Source organism: Copidosoma floridanum, unplaced genomic scaffold, assembly GCF_036245765.1.
Source record: "Copidosoma floridanum isolate Cflo_tuat_1 unplaced genomic scaffold, Cflo_Japanese_pri ptg000021l, whole genome shotgun sequence".
In the NCBI taxonomy this organism is placed as follows: domain Eukaryota; kingdom Metazoa; phylum Arthropoda; class Insecta; order Hymenoptera; family Encyrtidae; genus Copidosoma; species Copidosoma floridanum.
The window spans coordinates 30,432,068-30,458,555 of record NW_028321898.1 but is presented as its reverse complement, the minus strand read 5'-3'; the positions used below and the strand labels follow the sequence as shown (position 1 = coordinate 30,458,555).

The following is a 26,488-nucleotide window of genomic DNA, read 5'->3' as shown; positions in this document are numbered from 1 at the left end:
CCAGTTGGTTCGACGGAATAATTATATTTTTATAGATTATATGTTGTTTCGCATTCCAGGTCTTAAGAAATGTATACTTTGGGGTAGGCACGCTCTTTTAAAAATCAAAATGTGTTTTTAACTCCTAATAAGTTGTTTACTGTTTTCTTCCTTTGTACACGAAATTGATGTACCTATTCTCCTACTTCCTTGTATTATGTACACACATATATTTAGATAATATTTTTATACTCCAGCGAGTTGATTGTTTTCCTTACTTGTATCCTCAAATTTATTGGTATATTCTCCTGTTAATCATGTATAAATATAAATAAACAATAAATACGCATTTCTAGTTTACTTCTGTTATATCCTTTGAATGAAATCGTTACATCATCGTAATCTATGGTACATCTCGTCATTATTTCGATGCTTTGCATTAGATTTCCATCTCTTTTATTTCATAAAAATCATTACTATACCCAATCACATAGAAGCCACAGTTTTTTAGATATCAACAAAAAAGTAGAAGTAATGCAAATGCACCTCCTTTAAGCTGTTTTTTCTCACGTTTCCTCATCTGTGCAATCACATAGCTAATTTTATTATACATATCTTTATACATATATATCCTCATGGGAGCAACAACCACTGTATATAATACTTGAAAAACTATACTATTACTATGTACTTTAAACGCTTACTATATTCTGTCCCTACGTCAATGTCAGCACATAATTTGGGAGAGCCTTTGTTTTCCAAAAGCCTGGAAAACCAATTTTCCAAAAGTCTTTAAACTCGTAGTGAACTGTCTCCACAAGCATACCTCACTACCCTCGAATATATATTATATATATCTGTGTTTGTGTGTGCGTGTGTGTCACCGACCTCGCTAAAAATGTAACTCTAGTGTTAGTATGTTCTGTAAGACCAGGTACAGTCGATGTTATCCTTGGGCTAAACACCTCAATGCTTGGCGCTACAAGCGAATCAATGACTAATAATTATTCATCAAGAATAAAATAAATACTCGCCCACATCAGTCTTTAGAGTTGCACATTTCTTTGGATAGCTCTAGTGCAGGCAGAGAAAAAACGGAAATAAATTGCCGTGTCTTAGTGTCTCACGAAAAACTTATACACCCTCCCTACAAAAAAAAAAAATACATCTATATGTACGTCGATTCCCACCATGTACAGCCCCGTATTTATATTAAATGTACGGCCTCGAACCAAATATAAAAACATAAATAAATAAATAAATAAAAGAATCTTATCTAATTCTCAAACGTTTCCTCTGTCTCTGACACCCCGTAAACCCCCAACGACAAAACAGAGTTGTACGACGCGCGAGGCACGAAACCGTCGGTGCTGGTAACGTCGCCGGGCTCACCGGACCTGTACGGCCAGGGTCGTGCATCGAGCAGGCAGTTCCGACAGCACCCGGGCTCTGGTCAGAATTCGGGCAACAGCAGCGTCGGTGGCAGGATACAGGTCAAGCTCAGCTTCGACGCGAGCAGTCTCCAGCTCTTGGTCACCCTCGTGTGCGCCATGGGCCTCATACCGCGCAGCAACGGCCAGTCCCGAAGTTCCTACGCCAAAATCTTTCTGCTTCCCGACCGAAGGTACGTTTTCTATTTTCTTTTTTTCTTTTTTTTTTTACCGCTAATTTTTCGTAAATCACGTCTGACCTAACGATTGGCTGTACTACTTGTGCTCATAATAATTTACCCGCGCACGATTTTAAAATTGTGTTCATGGGGGGGGGGGGATATTTTATCTTCAAAACTAAATTATCTTGGTGATGAATAAAAGGTGCTAAATCGAAAATCGTAATCTTGAATCTACCTATTGTTTTTCGTGCATAATCATACGGTGTCATTCTTCGCGTGTAGTGAAAAATGATTATTATGATAATAAATTGAGCTTCCTTTGTTGAACGTGATTTTAATTTTACTCATTATCCTCGCGAACGAGATTCATTGTATTAAATCGCAATAAATCGTACGGAAGGAAAAATCAGTAGTAACATCACGATTTGGTCAGACGTGAGAAAAAAAAAGAAAAAAAAAAAAGGAGAATAAATTACTAACCCACGTATACACGATGTGTCGTACCTACGTGCATCCACCAGCGAGAACTCGAAGAGGCGGACGAAGACGGTCGCCAACACGAACGAGCCGCGATGGGACCAAACGTTCGTTTACAACGGCATCAGGTGGTCCGAGCTGAGGCAGCGCTCGCTCGAGATCACCGTCTGGGATTACGATCTGCGCTTCGGTGCCAACGACTTTCTCGGCGAGATTGTCATCAGCCTGGCCGTCTCGTCCCTCAACGACGAGCTCGAGTGGCACTATCTCGTGGCGCACGACGAGCATCGGCAACCCGGGTAGGCGCATCATCCTTTTCACTCTTATCGGGGTCGAGTGCCGTCGACTCCCCCTCCTCTCTTTTATTAAATCTCAAACAATCGCCCTTTCTCTCTCTTCCTCTGTCACGCGAGACTGCACCGTTTTATTCTTCATACGTATATTGTAACACACGTTGGCTCGACAGTAGGTATTATCAGGAGACGACGGAGGACGTGGTGACAACGCCGGGCGACTGCCACCTCAGTCCACCGTCGACGACCTCGAGGCTGAGCGACTCCGACACGTCCGAGTGCGACATAACCGACTGCGATGGCTCGAGAGAGCACAGGAGGACAGCCGACGGCGCCAGCATCAGCAGTATCGGTAGCTCCTCCAGGTAAGCCACCAGCGATCATCATTCGTGCGCAACGCAAGCGACAATCACTGCTTTTTGTTCTTCTTACGGGACAGTTTAACCAAACTACGCGCCCTTTATTACAAGTTTACAATATTCGATACATATCACGATACCTTGTACCATACATACAATGCAGAATTTGATTTTTAATGTTTTTTCTTTTTTTTTTTTTGTTGATCTTTTTTCCAAAGAAAATATCGTAAAATCGCGACTCAGACAAGCAGGTCTCGCCAATGTACAGTATTGCAAAAGAAGCCAAACCGAAGCAGTTCTTGCATATCTTACTTTCATCTTGGCTCGGCGACAAAATTACTTTGATTTACGGGTATATTTTCCACTGACATAGGCATGAGTATTTGGCACGTGAAATCGTAGGTATTGCTGCTATATATATACACGGGTGATAAAACAAAACGAGCTATTTAAACAATCGGACGTATGCTCTCGTGTGATCCAGTAACAAAACCGGGAAAACGGTGTTACGTGTTGCGAGGGAAACAGAGTGTTTTCTCCTACGCGAGGGGTATTTATTGCGTTTGAAGTTCCCGAGAACGGAGAGGCGGAGGAAAAGTTTTGCGCCGCTGCTGTGGTACGGCGATGAATAAAATTATCGTTGGCGAAGTTGAGTTACGAGCGTTTACGTTTTCTTTCCCTCCTGGTGCCCCTCTGCGCCCTCCGTCTAATTTATAGAGACTCAAAGTTTTGCTAATTCCATTGAAAAAAAAATCTAATAGGTTAACGAACGCAAGTATCATCGAATAAATCGAGAAAAAAAAAGACGATGCACACGAAACGCAAGCATTTGTGCTGGTAAGCGCGCCCCAGGGGTAATGTTTGTCAAACCTTATTCGCAATCCGCGTCATCGAGCACGAAACAGCACCGGGAAACTTTTTCCGCCAGACATTACTCATCCTCTCCCCCCCTCGCACCGTATACTTCGTGACTTCCTCCGACCCCCCCTTGCCCCTGGCGCTAATAATTATGCAGTTCCGCCTAATTCGCCCCGGTGAAATTAACGGCGTCGCTGAAAACTCTACATGTACATACTGCACGCGCGGCGTCGTATCTCGTTCTTCGCTTCAGTTATACGAACTCCTTGCATGACATCCTGGCGGACGGGAAATGTCCTTCATTAAATTTGACGCTTGGCGGAGTAGGGGGGGGGGGGAAAGAGAGGGAGTATTGCGTTTGCTATCGTGTTTCGAATTTAATTGGGTTGATAATATTTTATAGCCTTTGATCCCTGTGGGAGCGGTCATACATCTGGCACGGGAAATCCAATAAGTAGATGAGATGCGCGTTTGGTCAGACATGGCCGTTTTTTTTTTTTTTTTTCCTGGAAGCGAGAAAGCTGGAACGAAAAAAAAAAAAAAAAAAAAAAAAAAATAGTTGATGAGTAACATAGCTTGGACGGACAGGTCGCGTTCAAAGTACCTTTGGGCCGGCGAATCAGTTGCATTTCTTTCTGTGAAATCGCCGTCAAAACAATATACCACGACAGACAGACAGACAGACAGACAGACAGATGGGCAGTTGGAGATGGAGACAAAGATCGAAAAGGCATTAAAATAGCTGGTGTACGATGCAAAAGGGAAAAGAGGAAAAGGTAGGCGAATCGCATCGAAGCTGCGTGTGGAAGGTTACGTGGGAGAGAGGGCATCAGCGGCGTGTGTGCGCTAAGCCAAGTTATAAAACTGGGCAACAAGCCAATTGACATACCAGTTGGCTCGCGACCGCCGTCCGCTGCGGACTGTCTTTCCCCGGCAGTGTCTACTCTCCTCCTTCATCCCCCTTTTTTTGTTCGCATACATATACCATCCAAACTTTTCGCGGACACGTTCAGCCGCGCTCGATTTTCCGATCCACCGACGTGAGAAACACCACAATCACCACCACCTACGCGTATATACATGTACGCGGTGTAGAAGCGAGCGGGCCACACTCTGCTCTTAATCACCGGATTAATCCCCCCGCGTCGTCGTATTGTTTGCTCCGCAGCAGCCGTGGCCTCTTGGCGCTTTTTCCGCTCCCGGTGAATGGAGCGTAGATATCACACGTTGCACTGGCACAGATGAAGCATAGCGATGGTGTCCATTGTTTTCCTTTGTTTTTTATGGTGTCGACGGTGGTGCGAGACACGTGCGCGCGCGCTAATGGCAGCCCCTTGGTTGTCGCAGTTAGTCGATCCTAGAAACGGTGCGTGCAAACAAACAAAATCTGTTACTTGAGAGAATTTCACTGGCAAAGGGGGAGTCCCAGTGTCCCGGAGCCATATATTTTTGCGAAGGAACAAAAAAAGACTATAACGGATCACTATCATGGTAGTGGTGATGACTCGATGCGAGGCCTGAAGCGAAGGAAAAAAAAAACAAAAAACCAACATGCGGAACGACGAGTTAATGATTATACGCACAAGGACAACGAGAACTACTTATCCATTCATCGGATGACGCTGTCGCGTTGAGAACGGTGCGATTCAGCGCAAAACGTGAAAAAAAAAAACAAAAAACAGTGCAGTCCTCCATGACGTATCGAATAAGGTTCTCCGAATTAACATACATACATCCATACACATTCGAGTCGGTTCAATCGCTCGTTAACCATCGCCTTGGTATAGCTTTTTTTCCACACACACGCACACCCTGCAGATGCACGTATATACGTATACTTATTCGAAAAATCGCGCATTCCGGTCGCACGCGCGTTCTCGCTCTGCATGTCACGCATGTGTAATTTTCTCGCCATCTCCCCCTATTCTCCTCGAACACAAGTTACGACATAATGTTGACTCTTTTATGAAAAGCGCGAAATTCGTGATCCGCCTCCGGATGGCTTCATAATAAAACTGCGCTCCCCTTTTATCTCTCTTTCTCTTTTTGATTCCGTTCATCGGGAGAGCACTGTAAAATAAATTAAATTAAAATAAAAGTCCAAATGAGGGCTGCACGGTGGGGAGGGGGAGTTGCGTCTAGACCGTGAAATACAGAACAGTGGCTGCATTTTCTCGATCGGGGAGAAGGAGGAGAAGGAGAAAAAACGTTCTCCTCATCCCCTTGCAAGAGAGAGAGAGATGGGGGAGGGGGGGAGTAGAGCCGAGAGCTGCGATGCGGCAACGAATGCGCCGCTAGCCAACCTCACCTCTACTCACTACCACCATCGCTTGGCTCCAACCCTCTCCCAGTATTAAACTTACTTGCATGCATCCATCCATCCACATCCATCCCCTCTTTTTCTGCAACCTCGCTCACTCATACGTATACCATCCACCTGTGCGTGTGATATCTGCGCGCTGCTGCACATGCACCACCACCACCCCCGTTGTTACCTCCTCTCCCTCCTCCTCCTCCTCCTCCTCTATACATCATATACGGCACACACCTACACGCTCACTCTGTGGTGGTGGTGGTAGTGTTGGTATAGTACAACGCCAGTGGGGTAGCATTGGAAGCAGCAGCAGCACTGGCAGTAGTGGAGGAGTGTCAGTAGGGGCAGTAGCTTCTATACCGTATCTGCACATATTTAATAAAACGTTCAATATGCCCTAATGGGATAACCACTAGCAGCGGGGTTTCTCGTCGCGCGATGCTGCCCTGCCGCCGTCGTGGACTGACAAATCCATTCGCGCACCCCGAAGACATCGGGCCATCAAAGAGTCGCGTGCAACTCGCGTTTGCGCTCATTAATCCGTGCGAGAGATAGTCGCGTGGTGTTTGGGGTCTCTAACTTGCGTGTCCGCGATGCACGAGGTGGATGGTACGGCGGACGCGCGTCCAAGGGTCGTTGCTGCTGCTACTACTACCGCTGCTGCTGCTGTGCCTTGATAATCATATATATACATAACAAATAGACCGGCCACGATGCTCATAAGGTTATAGAAGATCAAGTGTACCCTTCTATATTTTTTTTTTTTCTCTTATTGGTGATTTTGGAAAAGTGATATTTTTCGCAGTGGTTCTAGGTTTTTTTTTTTTTTTTTTTTTTTTTTTTTTAACAGCTTTAAACGGTGATGATTTCTGTTACATAATGGGTTTTCGGAGTGACGGAGCTGCCCTTTCGTTTCTCTTTCGATTTTTTATGTATTTATTTATTTATTTTTTTTTGCTCCTACTTTGCTTCTTTGTATCGTGCTTGGTTTGTTGGAGCGACAAGTTTTTTTAATGCGATTGCTGGTATTTTTCGATAATTTTAGAAAACGTGCCGCTGGTGCCTCTGTTAGTTTACTTGTGTGTTGCAACTCGGAAAGTGATGATGCACTTATTCCCGTGTAGGAGAAAACTCTGCTAGCAAAATTTTGTAAAGCAATCACTTTGACGTTCTAAAAGTGTCGGTGGAAAATTACTCGTAACTCTTATCAATTTTTACACCAAAGAGTATTGATTATTTATTTTTTATTTTTTTTTATTCCCTTCTTCTATAATTGTTGCAACGGACCTTCGATTTTATTTTTACACCGCCCTTTGTGTATTGAAAATAAAAAGAAGAAAAAAAATAACAAAGAAAGAAAAAGAAAATAAATCTTACACGGATGTTTTTTGATTTCGTTTTAACTCTGTGCTTTTTTCATTTACTTTTTAGGTTTCATAATATGCCGCCAAATTATAAGCGGTACGATTATTACTACTTATTCAATTATACTTTCCAAACCATCACAAAGTAGTCATGTACTTTTATTATTATTATTATTATTAAATTTGACTAGTTCTTTTTTTTTTCTTTTTTCGTTCTGCTACATTAGGTCTTATTTAGTGAGCGTAGCACAGAACCAGTATACACAGTAACCGAGTAAAATTAAAAAAAAAAAATCACACTTACAAACACCACATTTCACACGAGTTTACGAGCTTACGAAGGTTAGTGTTGTACACAATAATAGGTAATGTCAAAAATCAAAAGTATGTATGAAGGAGAAGTAGATGATTTTTTTTTTTTTTTTACTCATCAAGTATCTCGCTATATGCAATCGCTTGTCATGCAGCTCGTGCAATCAAAAAAATTTAGTGGCTCTAGAAAAAAAAAAGCTACAGCGCTTCTTAGACAAAATTCAAAAGGCGAATGCATTAACACGCGCGTAGAGGCTACGCTGAAACGCACGCGCGAACATATATATATATATATAATCCAAGTGCCGATGTCGCGTTGGCTCGTACACGCGATTGATAACGAATGGCCAGTGCGACATTGTCGCTTGTGTTTGTAAAAAAAAAAAAAAAAAAAAAAAAAATCTCCACACTCGAAGCTTCGATTAATATCATTGCACACAAAGTAAGGTATTTGCGTACATTGTTTCGATCGTCGAGATTTTTGTCACAACTCACTTGTACTTTTTACATATGCTGCAATCAAGAATCACGAGAAATCAAAGTACTGTTCGGGCGAGCGTTGGACGACAATCAAATGGCACGTCTCCTCCGTCGAAATTTAAAAGCCATGAAAATTCACCCTCGCCCGGGCAAAATCACGCGACCGCTATTCACCAACCTCCCCCACCCCCTCCCTCGATCAAACCAAACCAAAAGAAAAATATCCCCCAAAAACGTGCATATACCGTGTGTGCGCACGGGCTGTATCGTGTGTGTCCAAACGTAATAACTGGTGATTTAAAAAAATAAAACAAAAAAAAAAACAAAAAAAAAAAAAAAAAAATGGGCACTTGAATTACCACGCTTGGCGGGGTGAGCAGCCACTATTCCAGCCCACCGCCGGAGAAGGAGCTGTGCGTCGGGGAGCACCGCAGCCGCAGGGACATGTCGCCCCAGGGCCGGAAGCGAGCGGCCCTCATGAGCTCGCGCGAACAGGCGGCCTCCCTCTCTGGCTACCAGCAGTACCGGAAGGTCAATTTCCGACAGTTCTCCGTGAGTACATGCACCTCTGTTTCAGTTTTATCTTTTTCTTTCCCCACCCACCGCGCTTATTTCGAGTTTAATTATCCTCCACCGGGATCGATGATGGGGTTGCTCGGGAAAACTACGATAATCGCCCCGTTTGGGGCGCAATGAACTTTTCGGGAAGGATATAATCAGTAGAAAAATCAACGTTCGGTCAGACGAGCGTATAAACTTGAAAAAAAATCACGCGTAAAGCAATATCAACAAAGGAGGAGAACTTGCAAGCGATGTGTAATCGAGAGCAGCCGGCTCTCCAACTTTTCCGGGGCAATCGTAACTCGGCGCTCGTCGACCGAGTGCAGGGGAAAACGCGGATAGAAATAAGAAAAAGTTGGTATCAAGAGTAACGTGGTATACAACCAACGAGCGTAAAATAATATACCTGCCCACGTGGGATTTTTATATGAATACGTATGTGTGTTTTAGGACGAGTCGCATCGCGGCGCAGGGATGCTGAGCCACAGGTCCCACAGCGCCGCGCCAATGGACTCACCGAGCCTCTGCTACCGGGGCAGGTCGCAGAGTCCCACGGGCCATCGCTCGCTCTCGCCCCCGGACCACAGATCCATACCCTACTCATCCGGATACGCCATGCCGGCGAGGTTTGATAACCCCCCACCTATGTATACCTAATACCCCCACCCCCGATGTGTCTCGTGGTGTCGTCGTTGTTGTTACTGTTGTACATATATACATATACACATCGAATAGCTGTAACGAGATGATTAACGAGAAGGACAGATTGATGGTTATATGCACTACGATGATTGTAATTGAAAAGCGCCACACGGTCACGAGATCAAAAACAATATTGTTTGTACCGTTCTCACCTGTACATCCAAATCCCCTGTTCTCTCTCTCTCTCTTTTATCACCCTTTGTCATAATTTTTTCTTTTTTTCTTTGTTTTTTCACATCGCTCGTCTAGTTAATGTACATATCGTAAACCACAGTAAGCATAAAATTATAGATCTCACGCGCGTCTCTCTCTCCATCAACTGCACGCTTGCGAATACACATATATATAGTTATTACATAATATATGCCCGCACGAATACATCAAAGTATATCTCGAAACTCATGTCCGGTCCATTACGGCTGCGGTTGTTTTGCGCGCAAAGAAACAAACTGCTGCTATGGTCCAATCTGCGCTTGTATCCACGCACCCCATTTCATTCGATACGTATATATATATATACATGTATTCGTGTGTATACATTATACGTATATAGTGTATATATACAAGAGGTGTCGAACAGAGGGGAATTAAAGTGGGCGCGATGATTTTTGCAGGTTCGGCTCGAGATCGGCAACGGCGACGCCAACGGGTTCGCCGAAGAAGCGCCAGCTGCCGCAGATACCGGGCAACCTGCACGCCGCCCTCAAGGAGCGCGCGATCCCTGACTTTGACGGCACGAGGTTCCTTAGGCACCGCAACCACCGGCCGATGCACAATTACTACGGCGGCCGGGGCATGGGAAGTGAGTGTATGCGAAATCGCACTGCTCGCGACTCTCTCTCTCTCTCTCGGAACGATGATCATTAATAACGATGTTGTTGTTGTTCGCCCCGTCCAGTGTACGACAGGCGAGTGAGCGGCATGTCGGATTCCGACCTGACCTCGATGAGCCACTACTACGACACGCACTCGAACTCGTACGGTGGCCACCACCCTCACAGGTTTGGCAATCACCACAGATCGCGGCACGGCCACCTCAGCCCCGAAAAGGACGTGCTGGCCGACTTGGGCGACTCGGACATGGAGAGCATAGCCTCGGTCACGAGCAGTGCCTTCAGCACCCAGTCCGAGAGGCCGAGGGGCTCCAGGGGCATGATGTGAGTATCCGCTGCGCCGAACCTCTCGATCTTATTCTCCAATACTCGTCCGTATATATTACCCTCGATCGCGTTATACATACGCGTGGGTACACAACATGTCAATGTGTGCACACGCGTGTGTGTGCGTGTGTATACATCGCGGTCGGTCCCACTCATTTTCCCCCTAGATATAATATGTAATATTGCACGTCAACGATGACGAAAAGAGGAAAAAAAGCAAGCTCTCGGACTTGTATGATAATTTTTTTCGTTAATGAGTTAACGAAAGGGGGAAAGAAAAAAAAAAAAAGTCACTCGAGCTTGCTTTTCATCGAATAATGGAAGAAGAAAAAAAAAAAAAAAATTGGGGGCAAAAAGAAATCTCACGATTAAATGGACATTGAGCCCCGTAAAATGCGTCGTTTCCCCTTATTAGCCAAGTAGTTGGCATAGTTGTTGCCCTCTGCCTGCACTTATCAAAAATACTGCTTGACCCATTCCGCCCCAGCCCTGTCTCTTCGCCGACCCTTGGTCACCTGTGTAGTCGTAGATATACGTATAGCGTCGATTATAGCTGCACATCCCAAATGCACCGCTGCACGCGCGATGTCCGTTTAATCAGGATTTCGTTTTTTTTTTTTTTTTTTTTCTTTCTTCCAAGTATATACACAGGGTTACAAAAAAAAAAAAAAAAAAAAAAAAAAACAAGAGCGTCCCATTCTGAATATCATTGAATTGTATCGTTGATTTGTTTTGCGTTTAATGATGACAATCTATCGGCCAGTCGTAACGTCACTAGTCAAACCAGAATGGGTCGCCCTGATGTACACGTTTACCCCTTTCCGCCTCCACCTCACCATGATAATCCTCAAAGACAAGAGAAAAAAAAAAAGAAACAAAAGAAATTAAATAGTTGTCAGTGGCAACAAACATCAGAAAGAACAAGTATCACCATCACCACCATTACCAGAAACAACAACAACAAACAACCAACAACAAAAAAAAAAAAAAATTTATAATAATAATAAAAATAAATAAAAAAATCTGTAATTGCGAAGAAAGAAAAGCAAAAATGTAACTGAAATATGAACGAAATTGTTTGCAGACCGACGGTTAAAAACGTATTTATACCCGGTGTCGTATCCCCGATGCCCCCGCCCCCTAGGCGCGCTAGGCGCAAGCACCTGCGACTTAGGGTACCCTCCTGCAGCGAATGCTATTGCCCAAGTACGAACCCCTGTAAGCCTAGGAGCAGTAGGAACAGCAACAGCCACTGCCAACATCATCATCATCATCATCATCATCATCATCATCATCGTAATCAACATCATCATGAGTCATCCGCCATCAGCAATAGCGATAAACTGCTGCACAGCTCCTCCTCGCTCCTAATGTCCTGTTCGTCCTCCTCCAACTCCGTCAACTACAACGAAATCAGTCCCACGTCTTCCGTACTGTCATCGGCTGTCCACCATCAAAATCCTCATCGGCATCGCAATCCCCTCGTACGGAGCAAGTCCGCGGTCGTGCGCTCGCTGTGCAAGAGGATGCGGGCCCCGTTCGCTCGCTCGCGCACCGTCGACGAGAACATCCTTCGCCGGTACGCCCCGAGCGAGACCAGCGAGTACACCGTCAGCGAGGCCCTCCTCCTCAAGCCGTCCTCCTCGGCCGCCGAGCGCACCGACCACAGGAGCGCCCGCAGATGGCGCAGCAAATCCTCGGCTGCTCGTATACCCGAGTACCACGTCGAGGACTGCCTGAGCGTGCGCTTCAATCGCCGGCTCCTCGACAAGTTCCGGACCAAGAACCGCCGCTACCCCGACATCCAGCTCGCCTCCTCCTCGGCCGCGGGGCCAGCCTCGCCCCCGCCTCTGGTCGAGCCACCCGGACGGCGCTCCCGCAGCCACCAGCCCCCCGGGGCCCTCAGTCCCCAGAGCCGCGCCGTCCTCGCCAGCGTCGCCCGGGCCAGCGACGCCGCCACCAGTCGCCGGCGCAGCCTATTCTCCCGCTGGCAGGACCACCAACGGGAGGAGGCCCTCCTCCGCGCCCGCGGGCCCACCCCTTACTTCACGGGTTGCGAGGAGTGCGCGACCAACTCGGCGGGCAACATATTCAGCGACGACAGCCTGCAAACGGCCCGGGATAAGATGAAGCGCAGCATGGCCCTGAGGGACGAGGACTACGGCAACAGGCTGCTCGCCCTCGGCGACCGGAGCAGCTCGTACTACGACTCGAACGGCGAGGCCAAGGTGCGCAGGGACGCTCGCAAGCGACAACAGAGGCGCAAGGATTTGCGCGGCCCCGGTCACCTCGGGCTCGACGATGACGAGGACGAGGAGGGACAGGAGGACGTTGTTGTCGGTGCTGGTAGACAGCAGCCGCCCATGTACGGCTACGACTCGGAGTTGAGCTGCGGCGAGACCGAGATCTACCTGTCGGACCTCGAGAAGCGCGGCCTCGACAACCGGGGCTACGAGGGCCCGCCGGGGGACGCGAGCGAGCACATTTACTGCAGCATCGACGACCTCGGGGGCTCGCCCGAGTTCAAGGCCGAGATGGAGGAGCTGTCCTGGTGGCGGAGGCAGCCGGGGCACGCGAGGCGAGCGACAATTACCGGTGATTCGTACCCAAGGGCCGATTACGCGCTCTACGACAATTGGACCCCCACGACCGAGGGCGCGAGTCTCGCCAATTACTACGAGGACAACGACTACTCGTACCAAGAGCACCGACAATCCCGCGAACACGACGGATACGCGTTGGGGTGCGGGCGCGAGGCGACTATCGCGGCCGAGTCCCATTACGAGAACGTGCCTTACCTCGGGGCGGAGTCGAGCTATCGGCAACGTTGCCTCGACGACACCTGGGGCTACTCGGTGCCCGTTCGCGCCGAGTCTACGCCCATATTGTGCTCGGACGAGGAGCACGGGGGCTTGGTCGGGAGGAGGTCGGTGGCGGAGCGCCGGAGGCGCAACACCAGTTGCCCCGAGAGCCGGGACGTCGAGAGGTTTTATCGGGCTCGGCGGCAGTGCGAGCAAGAGGAGCGGGTGCGGGTGGTGCTGCAGTCGGACGAGGAGGAGGCCCAGCCGTTCGGCTCGGCGGAGACGGTGATCGAGAGGCGGCCCGCTGCGTTGGACCCGATCAGACGCCGGCGCAAGGAGTGCCAGGAGCCCGAGGAGGGTACCATGGGCGTGAGGCACCGTAGCCGGAGAAAAAACAACGGCTGCCCGGATTGTCGGGACGAGATGGAGGACCGGGCGGCTCGCCAGCGTTGTAGGCGCGACGATGACGACCACAGGCGGAACAGTAGTTGCCCCGAGGCTCGCGATTTACAGCAGCACCGACGTCAGCCGAGCAGGCGGCACCATACCCAGGAGGAAGAGGAGGAGGAGGAGGAGGGGCATCAAGGGACGATGGGCCAACAGCAGATGAAAAGGAACGTGGCGATCAGCGACACGTTGGAGTATTACGAGTACTCGATGGAGAGCGAGAGCCAGTGCAGCGAGAACTGCGGCTTTGGCCCGTACGAGACTGCCACCTCGTCGTCTTCGTCGCACCGTAGGCCAACGCCCTATGAGCGAGCACCCCGGCACCCCGGTAACGCTAATAATTCAAATCTCTTTGATTCCCAATTGACATCAACCACACCACCACCACCACCACCACCACCAATAACCACAACATTGTCATTGATCACCTCCGACACTGCTAAAACTGTCCCCCCTCGCCATCATCACCGTCACAATCATGGCTCGGCGAGGCGCGATTACGATTATCATGATCATCACGAGCCATTGCCACGGTCAGCCCCGCTAATAGTAGACCCCAACCATCCCAAATACCACAAACACCACGATAACCACGAATATCACCACCAACACAACCACGTGACGATTATGCAACCGATCCGTCCCGGACTCTGCGTGGATGATGATGATGATGATCATACGAATTACAATGATGATGATGATGGTGGTGATGATGATGATGATGTTAATCACGTCGGCGGCGGCGGCGGCGGTGGCGCTGCTGCTGATCGTGTTGTCGATGATGCCTCGGGACGCGTGCGCCGCCGGCCTCCGTCTCGTCGGCGAATCGACGACGAGAACAACCACGACAACGACAACGAGAACAACGAGAACAACATCAACAGCTACGAAGATGATCGGACGATGAAGTTGTGCCACGGAGTAGCTGGTGGTGATGATGATGATGATGTTGGCGAGTGCGTTGAGCGACACGAGCAGCGTCGTTTAGCCGGCCAGAGACGTAGAGGAGAGAGACGAGCCTCCGCTGCATCATCACCAGCAACAAATAATAATCGACGCTCGTCCTCTATGCCCGAACGCAGTGACTACGCGATGATGCAGGGTGGCTCGTACGAGAAGCCAAGCAGGTATCATCACCACCACCATCGACAGCACGCCGCCGCGGCCGCCTCCTCCGGCGAGCTACTACTCCACGACGACGATAGGCTACTGGCACCCGCGTCCTCCTCCTCGACGACGCTCGACCATTACCCGGGAGAGTCAAGGCAGTCGAGGTCGCGCAACGGCAGCCTAGCCAAGAGGGGCCAATTCGCCAGGAGCTTCAGCAATGCTGACGCCCCCACGGACGACAAGGCTGGTAAGTATTTAGCTGTGTGTATGCGAGTTGCTTTTTTTTTTTTTTTTTTTTTTTTTTTTTCGTTTTGTTTTTCTTTCTCCTGCTGCTGCCGTTGCTTTTTGCCGAGTCGCGCGCTGATTATGGCATGCCGTTTTCCTTCGTTTCTCGCTATCTATCGGGTATAAATATTCCGATGAATAGGGCGGGGAGGGGGAGGAGGAATAAATAAAATGCCTCAACGACGTACCTTACGGACCCCGCGCTCATTTTCTCCGGGGTAGCTTGATAATGTATTTTTTTTTTTTTTTTTTTCCATTTTGTAACGCCCTCCGAGCGATACGTAACTATACTTGCCATTTGGCCGAGCGCCAGACGACGGGGAGAGGAAGGAGAAAAAGAATTAAAATTCCTCGGGACCTTATTTTCCTTCGGCTGTTTTTATCTCTTTCGAAAAAGCCGCGCGAAATGACCGGGACGTCTTCCGTGTTGTATAACAATAACAACGGGTGACTATGTTTTTTTTTTTTTTTTTCTATCTATCTATTACCGCGAGCTCCATTTTCATTTGATTGTTTTAATTTGTGTGGGTGTGTATATGTGTGTGTCTGTACGTGTACATATTTATACGAATGTGGATTTATGTTTAGTACTCTTTGTGTCAAAACAGCTCGTATTATCGAGGATACGTGTGACTTACATGATATACAGTGGATTGCGTAATTTATGTATACCATTAGCCTCGATTTTTATTATCTTTTTTTTCTCACTCTCTTGCTCTCATTTGCTCTCTATATACTTTCGATAAATGCCAATAAATAACGATAAACAAATATTAAAGTGCATGCGGATCGTAGTGGATTATTCATATGATTGTGGTAATATGTGTACAACAAATGATAAAGTGATGAAAAAAACAATTGATAAATATTAGAAGATCGAAGCACGAATATGTATATTTTTATTTTATTTATTTTTTTTTTTTTTTTTTTGGGTACTGTTTGTTTGTAAAACCTCGATTGTCGAGAAAAATCGGTAACGTAGATTCTAGTAGATGCATACTTTTACATCCTACTTACTTACTCACCCATACTTACTCTTTGAACCGAAAACTAAAAATTAACGGACGCTACGTCAATTCGGTATCTCGAGAGGGAAAAAATAATTACGATTTGATGTATCCCCACGAAAAAAAAAAAAAAAAAAAAAAAAAACCAACCACAGAACCGGATTAGCAGTGATCGGTACACGATTCCTTCCTCCTCATCCATCCCTCGTCCAACAAAATGAAAAACAAAATCCACAGATAAATACAATATATATTTATAAATATTTTTATACATTACCCTCAATATGCTTTCGCAATGATGAAACAAAAAATAATAATAATAATAATAACAAATAAATAAACAATTAAAATAAAAACCTGCAAATAATGATATCCACGCGCAGACGGCAGTCTGAGCGACACCGCGGTGGGCCTACACGTGGACGACGAGGCGCACAGGGGCGGTCGGAAGAGCTCGCCGGGCAGCAAGAGCGCCAGCGGTAGCAGCAGCGGCGGTGGAAGCGCTCCGGCGACCGGCCACCAGTTCCAAGCCGGCATGGGTAAAAAGAGCAACAGCACGAGCCAATTGTCGGTGACAGGTAATGCCTTTGTCATTTGTTTATTTATTTTTTTTTTTTTTCCTCTTCCTCCAATTCTTTCGTATATTGTGATGTACACGCATATACTTATAACTTTTATCACTGTGAAACTATAATTACTTTTTCAAGATACGTACAAGTACATGTGACCACTCGTTGGAATCATTAGGATTCCAAGGATATATTTTTTGCCTAGAATTCTTTTCCATCGTTTTAAAACAAAATTTTTCAAGGATTGTATGTTTTGGATAGATTATTATAATTATTGTTCATATTGAATTTTTTTTTTTTTTTTTTACACTATACGTTTGTTTTTGTTCGGGTAATTTTTCGATACACATACATAGTTTATAGAGTCTTGGTTTGGATATTTTCATCGATTCGCCTAAATGTTTAATCGACAGCTCACGAATCATCTAAATAATTTTTTTTTTTTTTTATCATTCGATCATCATCTCTTTTACAATGAAACGGACCGAGGCCAGCGAGGCCATAAACCAGATTAGAAGAGCTGATGGATGCTCTATGAATTAAAAAAAAAAAAAAAAAAAAAAAAAAGTTTTTGACCAAAAAAAAATGAAAAGGCCCCAAAGGAGGAAAAAAAGCGTTAACCGCGCAATTCGTGTCTGTTTGTGGTATATATGCGTGGGCGAGGAAGGGCGCAAGCGACGACTCGGTTTCGGGAAGAAGGGCAAGTCGTCGTTTACGGTGCACAGGAGCGAAGAAGTGCTGCCGGATCAGACGGACGCGTCGAGCGGACGAAGCGGCAGGCAGCCGAGCTCGGCGAGCAGCGACGGCGAGGCCGAGGGCAGCGGTGACGGGGGCAGGTCCGCCTATAGACCAATACATTGTACTCGTAGAGTGAATCCCTTTTTTTTTTTTTTTTTTTTTTTTTTAGAGTACTTATCGATATTCTCTGGATATTATCATTGGAGAATCGATACCGATTTTTTGTTTTTCACTGCCGATCGTCGACCGATCGTTGCCGTGGATGTGGCTCGAAATTCCGTGAAAATAACGTACATAACATACATTTGTCAAGATTTATATGTTATGAGCCTTCGACGATAGAAGCATTGACAAGAAGAACACCAACAACTGACAAACCACAACAACAATGTCAGACACATGGATGTATGCAAATAATGCTTTCACAGCGTATTTAGCGGGTGTGCAAAACTTTTTTTTTTTTTTTTTTTTTTAAAGAACGAGCCAATATAACATTAACATCATCCGGAAAACGGTGTATACATGGTATATCTCTTGGCCTCCTAATTCATCAGAGACTGACGTGAACATTTTTCAGAAAATTACACTTCGCGACTGACAAACGTAAGAGGACGTGTAACATGACAGAAAACCAAATAAAATTCACGCACGAAAGTAGGTATGTCTGTTCACTTTAACCACATCAGGTGAGAAAGTTGAATATTGTACCGTGGGCTCGGTAATATTCGCTTGCATTTTTAGTAGATGCGAATCACACAGTACTTGAATATTATATTTAATTTTTTTTTTTTTTATTTTTCCTCATCAAAAGAATGTTTGATGCTGTACATTTAATAATAGACAACATTTTTTTTTCTTACTAAGCACGATAAAACTATTAAATTTTCAATTAATTTACGTTTTGATAATTATTAAGTATTACAATCATTAGAAAATTTAGCGTAGATTTTAGAATTTTCATAGTTAAAAGTATATATATTCTCACGTAACAATCCAACATTATTTTGTACTTGATATTAGATTAGTGCTGATAGAGCACTGTAAGCTTGGTTTTTTTTTTTTTTCGAATATTTTCACTGCCAATATTCCAGAGCTATGTTGTATTTTCACACCGAATGGTAATAAAGTAGGGCTGATTTAAAAAAAATTTTTTTTTCGCAATCATAGATTTTCTAGTTTACCGATTTTGTTTTCCCGTACCGCAAAAGGGTATTACTCTCGTCCTCCAGGTGAATCTATTTTTTACCGTTTAATACCAGTATAATCAAGAAATTGCCACAAAAAAGAAGGTATTTTTCAATAAAACAGAGAAAATGGATGCTGCGATGACATATTTCACCACACACACGTATATGTATAGTAAAACGATCGACTCTCCATTCATCTCGATCTCAGATCGCTATCCATATGTAGTTCGTTTTGCCAGACCTTGGGAAACGAGAAAAAAAAAGAAAGAAAATTAAAGTCCCTGCGAAAAAAGAATGACACGTACCCAGCACCGAATAAACTCGAAAAAGTGAGAAAGAGAGAAAGTCCCTCCACCACGTAATACCCTCGAGAAGCAACAGTAACCATATGCACCGGCAATATTGTAAACAGATGAGGAAAGAAGCGTCGCCCTCCTTCTTTTTCGTTTTACTATCCATTTGATTTTGAAAGAAACACCGGAAAGAAAGAAAGAAAAAAAAAAAGAACCCGCTTGTCCAGACACCAGCGTCAGCGCGTGGATGCTGGGCCCGAGCGCCTACGCGACCCCATCGGCCAACGCGACGCCCCGCAAGCGGAACAGCACGCCAAGCACGATACAGCGCTCGCAGGAGGTGATGCCCCAGAACCACCAGCTCCAACAGTACTACTTGCCGCAGTACCAGCAGCAGCAACGCTCCGTCGCCGTGGCCTCATCCGCCTCGTTGTTCCTGGCGTCTACGTCCGCTCCCGGACGAAGCTCGGGCCTGATGCAAGCGTCCCTCGACGCCGCCGGCAGCCTCAACTCCATTACGAGTTCCGAGGCAAGCCTGTAAGTAGAGAGCCACCCTACACGCCCCACATTTCTCACCGACACGCCAACTTATACTTGTATACCACACTCACCTCGCGTGTCTACACGTCGAGATATTATTGACACTCTCTGAAAAACCAATCCCCCTCGGGCCTATGTACCTACCTGCTGCTGCTGCTGCTGCTGCTGATGTTCTTATTCTTCTATTCTGTATACTATACTGCATATACACACGACAACGTATCCACTACCACATCGCGTGTCTACACCTATACACAAAAAACACCCTTACTTGTCTCTCTCTCTCTCTGTATCTTTTACTTGGAGGTCGTCTTTTTTGCGAGGCCATCCTTCTCTGCGTGCTTTCAGCCAGTCATGTGTGTATAGATCAACACTATAAAAGTCTCTCTCTCTCTCTCTTTCTCTTTTTAATACCGCGATTTTTCTTACTAATATTGTTTTTTTTTTTTTTTTTTTTTTTTTTTCAACCCTCACTCGTACAGCCGCGTGTGTTGGTGCAAGATATATAATATTTTTGCACATATACGCATACTATGTAGCACATTAATGTATAATGTTGCGAGAAAAATGTCTTACGTGCGAGTGGATTTTAAATAATCTTGTACATACCCCAAAAGTACGAAATTCATGAGATCGCTGATTTTGTCACCTTGCGCTCTTGCGATGCTGATTTTTTTTTTTTTTTTTTTTTTTTTTTTTTTTTTTTTTTTTTTTGACAAATGTTAGCAATTACATAAGCTATACACATATTACTGACGATCGATATTAAAAATAATATTAATTACAATAACGCCGTAACGTTTCTTATGTACGACACCTGTATAAACTTATCTCCGTCTCAACACTTTTCACCCTCACTTGTTCGAAATTGTTTATAACTGGGTATCTCTTTGAATATGTATACGTTATGAATATTTCTCTGTGTATATTGATTTATATTAGTAAGCAAAAACAAATGTAAAAAATTTCACCAGATATTATTCCGAGCTATTGGTTTTTTGATGTCATGACTACATTTGTATTTGATTTTGTTTGCTATTTGCTCTTTTACATATCTATATACTGAATAACGTTTTGTAATGCAGATGTCAATGGATGTATATGTACAACTTTTAGAAAATAATGTGATTTTGACTGGCGAATACAATCAACAAACAATTAGATGTCAGCGATGAAAATTATAAATAATTGCGTGACCTTTTTACCAATGAATTTTGTAAACGATGCATATTTTGTTGATTCTTGTGTTGTTCGTATAATATAATATCATATCATCAGACCCATCAAAGTTCAAACTCGTTTGTGTATGTTTTCTCTGAATTTAGATGAAAAATGTTTAGTCATAGATAGATAACTTTTATAGTTGAGTGCAATGTATTAGAAATTAAGTTTCTCTACTAGATATTGCAATATAATCAAAGTTTAAATTCCAGCTGAGTATAAAAAAAACAATATACGATAAATCGCGAATTCATCATCTAAATAAAAAATATCTACTTGTATATAAAACACCTGTACACCTTTCCTGCCTGTAAGCTTACTCGAGAGCTATGTATTCTTGCGCTCTTTTTTTTTTTTTTTTTTTTTAATTTTTTTTTTCAACACTCATCGGCACGTTTGATGCAACTTAAAGTACTTACCTTCTTACAAGTTGCATGGCAAAGTTTGTATTCTTCTTTTGTATAACAGCACGCATCAACGCTTGTAAAATGTAACGCATCAGCCGGTGTTCTCACTGTACGGACACCATAATGCCGTATCGGTTGAGTTTGTCAGTTTGTGGTGAAAATAAGTACCTCAGTGCAGTTGTGAGGATGTACAAAAAAAAGCACGAAATGCAGCTCAGGTGCGTGCGAAATGCATTTTCATTGCATGGTTTACGTTATTATATTCAGGAATGAAAGCAACGAATGCCGTACGTGTCCGAAAGAATTTTACTACTCATTTTCATCACTATAAATACGTAAATCTTTGTATGCCTGTATTTATATATGTATATATAAATGTAGTTACTTAATATCGCGCTCGCAAAAATTACCAACTCAACAATTTTCACTCGACTGCAGGTTGACGTTTTTTTGCGGGCGTAAATTACTTTTTTATACTCGTACACATGTATATACTTTTAACTATACCATACACCTGACTTTAAACAACCTTACTATAAACATAACTCTTCTGTATACACTATACTGTATGATGAAATTTCCAAAACTCCGTTCTTCTTGTCTTGACACGAGTGAAAAAAAAAAAATATAAATAAAAAAAAATGAAATTCTTATTGACGTTACCTATGTAATGCATACATAATGAGTGTACCGAGATAAAAGTATTATCCTCGTTTCCTTTAAAATGATGACAATGAACATTATAAATGTATTTGTATACACCTGTTCGTCGAAGGCTTGAAAGATCCTCCCCCTTGAAGCAACTCGTATAACATTTGTTGAACCGAAAACTGCATTTTTTTTTTTTTTTTTATTGTTTTAACTTTTGCTGTCCATCACTTTGTTTGACGATAAAAATGTATATCGCCACCTTCTTTGCCCCCTACCTCCTACTGTTTACAAAAATAAAATCCAAGCTCGCCGGCTTGCTTCTCTCGGTCACATTTTCAAGAGAATATCGATGTTTGTCTCTATAACATATATATGTATACGTATACCCTCTTTCCTTTGTTTAGAGAGCCTTATTCAACCATTTGTTACATCACTTTTTTTTTTTTTTTTTTATTCAAAGTGATTGTCTTCTCATCCCCTGGTAGAAATTTAAGTCTAAAAATAAGTATAAATGTCTTTTTCACCGTTACGTGTAGTACACTGATGTAATATTACGCAACCGTGGAAATAAATTTCTACCAGAGAATGCCTACCATTGCCGGATGCTCCATATTTTTGAAAATCAAATGATTCCCAAATATTGTACGTGCAATGTGATTCCTGCCACCATGAATGTCCAAGTTGTACCGACTTCAACCCAAAACGCGATCTCGGTGGAAAAAAAAAAAAAGCAAATTTGATTTCCAAAAATAAAAAAAAATAAAAATAAAAAAAGTTAGGCTCCAGAGTGAGAAGGATGGTCTAACCGACTCACAGTTGTGTGCGCAGTTGGTCGCCAAGCATGGGGGCAGTGGGCAACGAGCCGGAGAAGCTGGCCGAGTTCGTCGGTGGCCTTGGTCCCGGACAGCTGGTCGGCAGACAGGTCCTCGGCTCGCCTGCACTCGGCGACATCCAGCTCTCGCTGTCCAACACCAAGGGCTACCTCGAGGTCGAGGTCATACGGGCGCGCGAGCTTCAGCCCAGACCTGGGATAAAAACCCTGCCAGGTGGGCGAAATTTCATTTAAATTCAAAATCAATGAGCGCTTTTGTATCCACGTGACACGTTGTTGTTTGTGCAGCTTCGTATGTCAAAGTTTACCTTGTGAAGGGCAAGAAGTGCATAGCCAAGGCCAAGACTAACGTGGCGAGGAAGACTCTGGAGCCGATGTACCAACAGGCGCTCATATTCCGGGAAAACATCAAAGAGTGCATACTGCAGGTGGGAGTGGCTCTTTCTTCCTTCCTTGTTGATTTGACAAGAGAAAAAATAAGAAACGAAATTGTGATTTTTCAGGTGACGGTGTGGGGCGACTACGGGCGCCTGGAGGGGAAAAAAGTATTCATGGGCGTAGCCCAGATCATGCTGGACAATCTGAATCTCAGTGAGGTGGTGTTCGGCTGGTACAAGCTTTTCGCCACCACGTCCCTGGTCAGTGGGCCACCTTCTCTTGGCTTGTCGCGTCGCTCGTCCGCGGCCTCCCTCGACTCTCTCAAGCTCTGAAACGCTCTTTCGCGCGTCGCCAGTCGCGCGAGCCTCTTTTAACTTACAAGTCAACTGAGCCAATGCACGTTATACCTATACAAGCCATACACATATGTAGCTTTTTTTGCCGGCGGATGTATGCGCGCGAATAACAAATAAATAAATGAAGCTTCGACGTGTCGAGCGTCTCGAGATTTTCGATGGGAGGTTCGCGTTTGGTACTTTTTATGAGCCATTTCGGTAGATTCGAGCCTTGTGTTGCTTCATTGTGAGAAAGAAAACGATAAGCCATATCGACGTTATTGCAGTTAACACGAGAGAAATGCCCAAATACCGCTTGAAACAGATATAAATCAATAAATCAATAAATGCTTAAAAGTTGCAGTAAATTTAAGTAAACGAAACAAAACAAAAATAAAATAAATCAATTACCATGTATCTGTAAATCTATGAAAAAAAAAAAAAAAGAACATCACTAGCACGTAACATCTGTATCATGTAACGGCATATAAATGAAGCTACTGGTATATAGCGGTAGACGTAGAGCGGCTATCATGTTCCTGCAGAGCGCCGGCTAGTCTCATTAGGTATGCACCGAGTTTCAAGGCATCGTTCGTAGATGTAATTTTTATCGAACCCCATCCCTGTGTCGAATTTGATCGTTTCCTCTTCTTTCCTTGTACAACTACCTGTAGTTTTACTGGGGGACCGATGCCGGTATCGATTATTGATTAATTGAAATTTTAGTATTTTAATTACTTTTTCTATATCACAAATTTTATGCCGTGCGACATAAAATTGGAATTGATTTTTTAAATATTTTTCAGAAAACTTTTACTAAAACAATCAAGTTATTTTTATTTTTATTTTATTTTTTTCCAACTAAAGTAATTTTTATTCTGATGGACAAATTAATCTCCAATTAAATATCCATGCCTTAATGTATATCAAATTAAAAAATTAAAAAATACCAGCAGGTCCTCAGTTTGATTGCCTGGTAGTTATTTGAAGCTCATTATGTCACCGTAATTAGCGTTCCGTACATCCTATATTTCCAACCCTTGCACAAAAAACACTAAATGTTTGATGCAAAACATTTTTTTCGTTGTTTGTTATGAAATTTTCAATTTGTTTAAAATTCTTTATCAGCATACTGCAAATATAATTACTTACTTGTAAAATCTTTTTTTGCTATCGAGATTAAATTGTTTCATGTTATTATAACGTTTTTAATTCCTTTGATGAATGTTGTTAGCTTCACTCACAAATCGTTGCAAACAAATTATTAATATCTATAGTTGCTAATTAGAATCAAAAATTCATGTCTTACGTGTACTTTGCATTGAACATAACACTCTTGCACATTTTACTACATTGCAAATGTACTTACATTGTTATTGTTATCCAGTGATTAATCTCACATTTTTTAACATCGTACGAAAACTGAAATCGTTTGAAATTTTATTTGCTGGCAATCTTAAACAGATTTCAGAATTCGTCTAGATTATCATGTGTTGTTGGCAAAATAATTGACCTGTTACAACCGCTAAACACCCTTTTGCCAGGAGGTAAGTAAGTTATCAGTGTGTGCGCGTGGCTGTGTCGTTTCTCTCACTCAAACGTATGCAATTGTATATTTACAAACACGCGAATTCTCACCCAGCTTTCACAAACAGTATAAACATACATATGTGTATATTTTACACAGACATGTCATTGTTTTTATCTTCAACTCCCGCTGCTCTAACGCGTTAGTTCTATGCTCTTAAAAAAAAAAATGTAATACCCTTACTCAAGTTCGACGTTTTCTTTTTTTTCGTGTAATGTTTCAGTGAAACGAAGGCAATTGCCGGAAAATAGAGGATGAGTGGCTACGAGCTGCGGAGTATCAGCTGTTGTGCTACTGCAACTACAACTACTATTTCGTTCTTAGAAACATTTATGTGGTGTGCTGAGAGACGAAATTCGTTGAGGCTCAAAAAAAAAAAAAAAAAGAAATTATACACGTTCCTTTTTTTGCGTCTCTTAATTTTCTTGTGGTAATGGTTTTTTTTTTTTTTTTTTTTTTTTTTTTTTTCTAAAACGAGAGACTTTGGCGAAAAGGGTGTAACGAAGAAGATGATGGCTGTATCTTCGAGCTACTTCTCTACTCTGTGCATCAATGCAAATCAATGAACAAAAATTGAATAATAATTACCAAACATACATAGTATATACGAAGCTAGAATAACAAAAGAGTGCATACGATATTCGAAGTGAACATTTTTCGTATAATGAATGGAATATAATAGAAAAAAAAAAAAAAATTGCAACTAAAAAATTGTATAGATGTACACACACTGACAACAATTAAGACGCTACAATATTGTATATACTTGAAAAAAATAAAAAATTATTTACAACATATTAGACGATAGAAAAAAAAATACATTTTAATCGATGCTGTGAAAGGATTTTTGAAAGATGTAGAAAAAACGCGAAAGAAAGGTGAACCTTAAATTTGAATGAGAAGGCAGGAACACTTGGATTGATAATGATGTGAAAAAATATGGACATTTGTGTTGCGGTCCAGCCGCATGAACGTTGGCCACTGTCTGTTTTTCGGGAATATACATACATACATACATGGAATTTTTTTTATATCATAGTGTACTGTCCTTGAGAGGTATGTACACTTTACATACATACATAACTTTAGTATGCATATTTAGGTATAAACACAACTGTACATATACAACATTTTGCAAAATAAAAATTTGACGAGTGATTGGTTGCTTAAGCTGCCAGAATGATCGATTTGTGACATTGTACCACAAATTTGAAACAGTGTTTTATTTTGTTCATTTCTCAACCTCCACAAAATTAAGAGTTTTGTTTATCATGATATTTAATACGAACCAAAGATTTTTATTTTTTCTACTGTTCTACTATTGGTTGATAAAGAATTTTTATAGCTCTCAAATTATTTAAAAAATCAGAAATTTATGAAATTTTAAAATATTTGAAGTATTTAACTGATTGTGAAATTTACGATTAACAATTTTTTGAGAATCTACGATAAATTTAATTTTGATACTGTAATAAATTAAATCCAAATAAAAAATTCGATTCGAATTTGTGGCAGAATTTTTTGAGAATAAAAGGTAGTGAAGATTTTATGCATCGTGCGTGCATGATTTATGGTAGCCGGTCTAAAAAGAAAGAAAAAGAGGAATTTCGAATTATTGAAAGACATAT

At 43.2% G+C, this 26,488-nt stretch overlaps 1 protein-coding gene across 1 annotated transcript in view; it reads left to right on the top strand.

Annotated features, from left to right (window-relative positions):
• Positions 1 to 23,645, top strand: part of Rim (Rab3 interacting molecule) — a 46,074-nt gene extending 22,429 nt beyond the window's left edge. Inside the window, exons 11-26 of the mRNA XM_089594855.1 lie at positions 1,315 to 1,603; positions 2,113 to 2,367; positions 2,538 to 2,726; positions 7,324 to 7,353; positions 8,429 to 8,600; positions 9,060 to 9,235; positions 9,926 to 10,119; positions 10,210 to 10,468; positions 11,556 to 11,758; positions 11,906 to 14,870; positions 14,994 to 15,076; positions 16,505 to 16,699; positions 19,136 to 19,445; positions 22,556 to 22,773; positions 22,848 to 22,987; positions 23,063 to 23,645. Coding sequence (XP_089450981.1) covers positions 1,315 to 1,603; positions 2,113 to 2,367; positions 2,538 to 2,726; positions 7,324 to 7,353; positions 8,429 to 8,600; positions 9,060 to 9,235; positions 9,926 to 10,119; positions 10,210 to 10,468; positions 11,556 to 11,758; positions 11,906 to 14,870; positions 14,994 to 15,076; positions 16,505 to 16,699; positions 19,136 to 19,445; positions 22,556 to 22,773; positions 22,848 to 22,987; positions 23,063 to 23,269 — 5,885 coding nt within the window. The 3' untranslated portion in view covers positions 23,270 to 23,645. The remainder of the gene's footprint in view (positions 1 to 1,314; positions 1,604 to 2,112; positions 2,368 to 2,537; positions 2,727 to 7,323; positions 7,354 to 8,428; positions 8,601 to 9,059; positions 9,236 to 9,925; positions 10,120 to 10,209; positions 10,469 to 11,555; positions 11,759 to 11,905; positions 14,871 to 14,993; positions 15,077 to 16,504; positions 16,700 to 19,135; positions 19,446 to 22,555; positions 22,774 to 22,847; positions 22,988 to 23,062) is intronic.
• Positions 23,646 to 26,488: the final 2,843 nt, after the last annotated feature.